We start from the raw sequence: 7,617 nt of genomic DNA, 5'->3' as shown, positions 1-7,617 counted from the left end.
GAAACCTAATTAACCCTAACCCTAACCTTTTGGATTGTAAATAACTACCTCTAGGAATCTAACTACTCTGCTTTGGAGTGTAAATGCCCCTTTGAGGCTTTGGGCCCAAGGCTAGAGATTTATCCCAGGCCTGTGAGAAGAGTCAGTTTTTTTCCTTATCACACTCTGCTTCCATAAACATGCTTCCCGCTAGAAATTCCCCACAGGGCCTTCTATCATGTAGACTAGAAATTTTCTGGCACCATATAGCCTATAAATGTTGTGAGAAACTGGGGATAGGGGCTCAGAATTTGTAGTTTGATTTCCTCTGGACTCGCTGGTATAAGAATAAAGTTTGATTTCTTCCACTCTGAGTGTGCCATTTCTTGACCAGTCTTGATTCCTGCAGGGGTGAACCCAGGGGTGCTTAACCACTGAGCCACATCTCCAGCCCTTTTCTATTTTTTATTTTGAGACAGGGTCTCACTAACTTGCTGAGTGCTGGCCTCAAACTTGTGATATTCCTTGGCCTCCTGAGCCACTGGGGTTAGAGACCTGTGTCACTGGCGTGCAGTTTCACTTTTTTTTTCCACTTATTTTTTATTTTGGTAAAATTCACCATTTTAAAGTGTACAATTTAGTGGCTTTTAGTATATTACTATGTTGTGCAATCATTACCACTGTAGTTCCAAAACATTTTTTATCACTTCAAAAGGAAACCCCATTAAGTAGTAATTCCTTTTTCCCACTCCTTGGTAACCACTAAATGGCTTTGTCTTTATGAATATACCTATTGTTAGGTCGGAATTTAGGCGACTGTAGAGGGCAGAGCTGAGCAGCTGGAACAAAGGCCAGCCCGCCAAAAGGTGACCATCAAGTGGGCTAGGAAATTCCACTGACCCTTCACATCCACCTGTCACTTAGCAGGACCCCCTCCCATCCCGGCCTATAAAAACCCTGGGCAGCCAGGGCCACGTGCGATTTTCTCCGGGTTCCTACTTGAGATATACCCAGGGGGTCTGGGAACTTCGCCCGAGAGCCAAATTCCAATAAAGCTTGCTTCGGTCACTTTCTGTCCGATTTCATTTGGCCGCTAACCCTGCCCGTGGAGCTTACACCTATTCAGGATATAAATGGAATCATACTATATATGGTTCTTTGTGTTTGCTTTCCTGCACTTAGTATATTTTCTCCATTACTACTATCTCTTTGTACTTGATTTTTTTTCTAGTACATAGTTCTGATTCTTATTTGCTTTCTTGTATTTATCTTTTCTTACTTTCTCTTTTAGGTACTAGGGATTGAAAATAGGGAAACTTTGTCACTGAGCTACATCCCCAGCACTTTTTATTTTATCTTGAGATAGGGTCTTGCTAAGTTGCAGAGGCTGAACTTGGACTTACCATCTTCCTGCCTCAACCTCCCCAGTCACTGGGATTACAGGCCTGTTGCCATTGAGTTCAGTTTTACTTTTTAACATTTATTTATTTATTTATTTTTGGTACTGGGGATTGAACCCGGGGCACTTTATCACTGAGTACATCCCCAGCCCTTTTTGTTTTTAATTTTGAGACAGGGTCTCACTAAGTCACTAGGGTCTTGCTAAATTGTTGAGGCTGGCCTCAAACTTGCAATCCTCTTGTCTTGACATCCCTAGCGGTTGGAATTACACGTATGCAAAATCATGCTGGGCCAGAAATCTGGATTTTTAAATTCTGAAATGTTGGCATCTAATACATTTTTTAAAAGTGTGGGTTAAACTAACCCCATTATTCTAGGAAGGAGAAAAAGGCCTATAGTGGTGGTACCATTCTCTAAAAGGCCACAGAGGCAGGTGGGAATAGAAAGGGTCAAAGCTTCTTTCAGGGATAAAAGGGACTTACCTAGATTCCTAGGCTCTAACTCTTCTGTACCTCTAGGGTCAAAGGATCATGTGCAAAGTCCCTAATCCTCGGCCCTACCCACCTCATCGCCCTGGGCCGCCACACCGCACTCTGCATTCCTAGAGCGCCCCATTCCTCTGCCTTCTGGGCTTGGTCCACCGTTCATTGGATGACCTAGAATGCAATAACCTGCCATTTGCTCCACCCCACCCCGGACTGCTTGCAGCAAACCCGGCTCCCTCTCGGGGCTCTGAAGGGCCGCACACAGATTTTTCCTCGTTGTCCTATCTCACACTCCCGAGAGGGGTTGCTTAGGTTAACGTCATCAGTCCACAACTAGCACAGGGTGACAGCCCCTGAGAGCATGCTCCCCAGTCCTAGCCCAGCGGTTCCAAACATCTAGCCCGGGCTAAAGGCAAGGGGCGAAGCGCGCGTGCGCGGCTCGGAGCTTTATTGCGTCACCGGGACTCCGAAGCGCGCGGCTCGATCATGAGCACGCCGCCGGTGGCTTCACGCTTGCGCATCTTCCTCTGCCAGGCGCGCGCCTGACTCTTCTCGGGGTTGAGCTTTTCTAGCAGGTGCATGCGCGCCGTGGTCTCAGTCAGCATGTCCATGAGTAGTTCTTGCTGCAGCTTCAGGTAGTTGTTCTCCTCCAATAGCATCTGGGTTTTGACTCGCTGTACTTGCGGTTTCCAACCCGAGATGGTCGGCGAGGACTGCCGCGGCCGTGACCGCGCCTGCTGGCCCTCCGCTGTCCACCGGCCGCTGCGGAACACGAAAGCCTCGTTGTTGAGGCGAGTGCGCGGCTCACCGTAGCTGAGGCCCAACTCCGCCTGGCGCGTCCGGTGGTCCAGCAGATAGAAGGTGGACATGGAGGAGATGTGGCGCAGCGGCGGCCGCCGTGGTGAGAAGCGCCGCGAGAAATGGTCGGCCCAGAATTGCCGCAGCAGCTCCCAAAAGCTGCTGGTATGGCTCCTAGCCAGGCACTCGAAGGCAGCCAGAGCGAGGGGTGGGCGGGCCTCTCACCGAACCCCCAGGTGGCCGCAGGGTAGTGGCAACCGGTGCTGCCCCCTTGCCTCCGGAGCCCTGGTGTCCTGAATGATGAAGGCGAGCCAGGGGCACTGTTGGATAGCAAATGTCTGGGTGAGCAACCTGCTTGGTACAGGCTGACCCCCTTGCAAACCGCGAAGCTGATAGACTTGGATTAGCCTATGGCTTGTTTTGGGGCCTAACCAGTTGTGGGTCACTGAAGAGCCCATCCTTGTACAATTGCACTAGGTCTAGGCTCACAGAAACCATTTCCCCCCGAAGGCCACTCTTGGGTGTCAGGCCCTGGGTACAGACATGTACATGAAGGTCTAGAGCCCTGTTCTCTGAGTTGCATCTGGAAGGGGTCATGGGGGGAAGAGGAAGGAATGATAGCAGAGACTGGTAGGCACTTAAACGAGGAACAGAACTTTTCCAGGTGGGATGGGAATGAGTGGATGGAGAACTCTAGAAAAAGTGGAGAGAGGGACAAGGCTTTCTTATTTCAAATGTGTGGAAGAGGTTGGAGTAGTTCTGGTTCTGGCACCAGAAGAAGAGCTGAAAAGGTGAACCAGGGCACTTGAGGTGCTATACAGGCAGTCTTAGCAATTTACTTTCTGTAGGTAAAAGGAAACTACTAAAGGATTACAAAGCCAGAGGTAGATATGGATTCTGCAAAGTACCTGGTGGGATGTTTGACATAACCAACACCATTACTGTCATTGTCATTCAACCCTGAACTGGCACCTGCACTATGCCATACTCTGGTCTGGGCAGGGGATATTAGCACAATTTGTGCCTGCCCTTAATGTACTCTTGGTTCAGCGAGAAAGAGGTGTCCACATAGATCACAATACAGTATGCTCAGTGACACCCTGGGGCACAGCCTTGGCCTAGACCTATGTTTATGGTTCAAGGTAATGGCTGATGAACACTAAAAGCGACTTTTGTACAAAGTAGACTACTCCCTCATAGAATCTGAAGTCCAGATAACAAAACAGATAAGTCCCATTCTATCTACCTCTTCTAATAAGTGCTGATTCTATTATGTGAGAAAGGGATATGTGTTTTGTGCTTTTAAAATTCCTCCTCTCCCCATGGAGGGAGAAAAGAGAAGTAATTGAGGCATTAATTCAACACACACTTATTCCTCACATAGAGCTAAGAGGCTGGATGATACCGCCCCTGAATCTGGTTCAGGGAGACCATCTAGGAGAGCCCACATCCAGACCCACCCTTGTTATAATTCTCCAGAGAACCCTTTCCCAATAATCTTTGCTGCATATTGTGTCTCACCTGAAAGATGTGCTGGAGGTGCCAAGCTGCTGTCCCAGGCCTGTTCTCATTTCTGAACCACTTAGCTCCTGTTTACCAGCTATGACTCACAATGCCTCCGGGCTGGGTCATCTCAGAACCAGAAGGGGTACTGACAGGTGAGCTATAAAACTCCCTGCATTGCCTGTACATTCATTTGGTTAATTTATTGAGCACTTACTGTGTTCTAGGCACTCTTTTAGGGAAGTGAATGTATTCCCTTATTTAATCGTTATTCTTGGCAGTGGGATGGGAGGGGGTCATACGCATAGACTGAGAGGTATTGTTTATAATGGACTGTTGTGGTTTAGATGTGGCTTGTTACCCAAGGATTCATGTGTTGGCAGCTTGGTCTCCTGTGTGGCAATATAAGAGGCAGTGGAAAATTTTTTGGAGATGGTGCTGGGGATTGAACCCAGGGCCTTGTGCATGCTAAGTATGTACTTTACCACTGAGCTACACCCTCCCACCCTGGTGGAACCTTTAAGAGAAAGGGCCAATTGGAAGATAATTAGGCATTGGGGATACTGTCCTTCCAAGGGATTAATGCTGGTTTTGGGAATTAGTGAGTTCCTGTGAGAAAGAATTGTTATAAAAAGAGTGAGATTGGTCCTTCCCTGTGCTCTGGCTTCCTGTTTTGCCATGTGATCTCTCTCTCTCACTTATGCCATCATATCACCATGATATGATGCTCCCGAAAGACTTCATTGGAGTCAGCAGATGCTTACACCATACTTTTAGACTTCTAAAACTGTTAACTAAATTAATTTCCTTTATAAAGCACCTGGTCTTGGGTTGGGACTGTGGCTCAGTGGTAGAGCGTATGCCTAACATGTGTGAGCACTGGGTTTAATCCTCAGCACCACATAAATAAATGAAGTAAAGGCATTGTGCCATCTATAACTAAAATATGTATTTTTTAAAATAAAGCACCCAATATCAGGTATTCTGTTACAGCAACAGAAAACAGATTAATACAGTGAATTAAGACAGTCAGCTGACATGGGATGTCATTCCTTAGAAGCAACCTAAGATGAGATTTCTTGTTCAGGTGATTTATGGGGGAAGTGCTCTCAAGAGAAGGGAGTAAAGGAAGCGGTGCAGGGCAAAGAAAAAAGTTAAGAGTTGTGGTCTTAAGCCAGGCACAGTAGTGTGTAATCTCACTGACTTGGGAGACTGAGGCAGGAGGATTACAAAATCAAGTCCAGTCTCAGCAAGCTAATAGGAGGGAGGGAGGGCAGGGGAGAGCAGGGGGTTCACACACTCTGGAAATATAGCTCAGTGATAGAGTATGCCTGGGATTTGATCCTCAGTACCAAAAGAAAAAAGAAAAAAGTGGAGACTAGCTTCAGTCTGATCTCATTTCTCACTGGGAACTTGGAGGACAGATTACAGAGGAGTTAAGCTTCCTGAAGGAAAGGAAGCTGGTCCAGTGTATTTACCCCAACTACCTCCCCAAATTTCAGTCAGTTATTAGCCGGGGCAATTATGAGTTATCACCCTGAAACTTAAAGTACCTATGGGATGGGCATACTACCAGTAATAGAAATCTGGGTGGGGTACCAACAGCACAGAAAAGAGAGGAAAACAATAGACAGTAAGAAGGAAAGGAAATTACTAAGTAGACAAGAATTTCTGATTGTGATATATAAGGTGAAGAAAGTAAAACGGAAATGTAGAAATTGACTTTAGGACAGGGTGAGGAGTAGGAACTAATTTAGACATGATACTTAGAGAAGGCACTTAGCATTCATTCTTAGGCCTGAATGATTTGAATGATGAGGAGATCCCCACCTGTTGAAGATCTGGGGGCTAGAGGCAGTAAGAAACTGGGCATATTTGAAGGACAGTTTTCATGTTTTGGGACAGTGGAAGGAAATGAAGTCAGCTCTACTTGCCAACCCCACCAGTTGACTGCCATCACCTCTACTTGACTTTGCCAACTTCAAGGACCTCTTCCTGGGCCTCCCAAGTTAATCCACCCTTCCCTAACAGTGGTCAGGCCCAACTCCAGGGCAGTGCCCAAAAGAGGCAGAGCCAGATGGTAGCCACACCTCCTGGGAACATTTTTCATTAACAGTTCTTTTGTTTTTGTTTTGAAATAGGATCTGGCTTATTTGCTCAAGCTGGCTTCAAACTCCTGAGCTCAAGTGATCCTTCTGCCTCAGCCTCCTGAGGAGCTGGGATAAGAGGCATCTGCTACTGTACCCAGCTCTTTAACAGTTTAATTAAGGTATAATTGACATATTAAACTACATATATTTATGATATGCAATTTCGTATGTTTTGATAATTTGTGTCATCGCCAAAATCAAGATAATGAAGTTTCCCTTACCTCCAAAGGTTTTCTGTGCCCCCATCATTATAGTTTGCATTTTCTAGAATTTTCTATAAATGGCAAGTATTCAACATGTATTCTTTTTTATGCATGTAGGGTGTGCTGACTTCTTGCAGCATAATTATTTTAAGATTTATCCATGCTCATTTATTAACAATTCATTCTTTTTAAATTGGTGAATAACCTTCCATGTATAGATATACCATGCGATTTGTTTTTCCATTCACCTGTTGATGGAATTTGCGTTATTTCCAGTTTGGGGGCAATTACAAATAAAGCATGTGTACATGTCTGTATGTCTTTGTGTGGACATAATGCTTTCATGGCTCTTGAATTAATACCTAGAAGTGGAATGGCTGGGTCATATGGCAGGTATATGTTTACCTTTTTGCCAGGCTGCCAGACTTTGTTACAGTTGTTGTTGTTGTTGTTTTGTGGTGCTGGAGATTGAATGCAGGACTTCATATGTAAAGTAAGTGCTCTACCATTGAGCTATGTCCCCAGCTCATTTTTTTCTTTTCTTTTTTTTTTTTTTTTTTTTTTGCGGTGTTGGGGATTGAACCCAGGGCCTTGTGCTTGCAAGGCAAGCACTCTACCAACTGAGCTATCTCCCCAGCCCCGCCTCATTTCTTTCTTTTTGAAATGGGGTCCTCTTCATGTTGCCCAAACTTTCTCAAACTCTTGGGCTCAGGTGATAATTCCCACCTCAGCCTCTAAAGTAACTGGCACCTACAGGTGTGTACCACCACATCTGGCTGAAGCTGCTAAACTTTCTAAAATGGTTATATCACATCCCCAAAAAGAGTGAATGGAGGGGCTGGGGAGATAGCTCAGTTGGTAGAGTGCTTGCCTTGTAAGCACAAGGCCCTGGGTTCCATCGCCAGCACCCAAAAAAAAAAAAAAAAAAAAAGTGTGAATGGAAGTTTCTGTTCATGTACATCCTGGCCAACATGTGGCATGGTAATCCTTTCTTAATTTTAGCCATTGAAGTAGAGTGTCTAAATTGTGTTTTTAATTTGCATTTCTCTAATGGCTAATGATGTTAAACATTTCTTTATTTTTATTGTTATTCCTATT

General features: G+C 45.4%; 1 protein-coding gene across 1 annotated transcript; it reads right to left on the bottom strand.

Moving 5' to 3' along the window:
- Positions 1 to 2,320: 2,320 nt before the first annotated feature.
- On the bottom strand, positions 2,321 to 3,260 carry Cby3 (chibby family member 3). The gene is made up of 2 exons (XM_047554791.1): positions 3,096 to 3,260; positions 2,321 to 2,881 (listed from the first exon to the last, which is right to left on the bottom strand). Exons 1-2 carry the CDS (start codon positions 3,258 to 3,260, stop codon positions 2,321 to 2,323), a joined length of 726 nt encoding a protein of 241 aa, XP_047410747.1.
- Between the last annotated feature and the right edge of the window lie 4,357 nt (positions 3,261 to 7,617).

This window comes from Sciurus carolinensis, chromosome 6, assembly GCF_902686445.1.
Source record: "Sciurus carolinensis chromosome 6, mSciCar1.2, whole genome shotgun sequence".
Taxonomy (NCBI): domain Eukaryota; kingdom Metazoa; phylum Chordata; class Mammalia; order Rodentia; family Sciuridae; genus Sciurus; species Sciurus carolinensis.
Note: the sequence above shows the minus strand (reverse complement) of the source record. Positions and strands in the feature narration are given on the sequence as shown.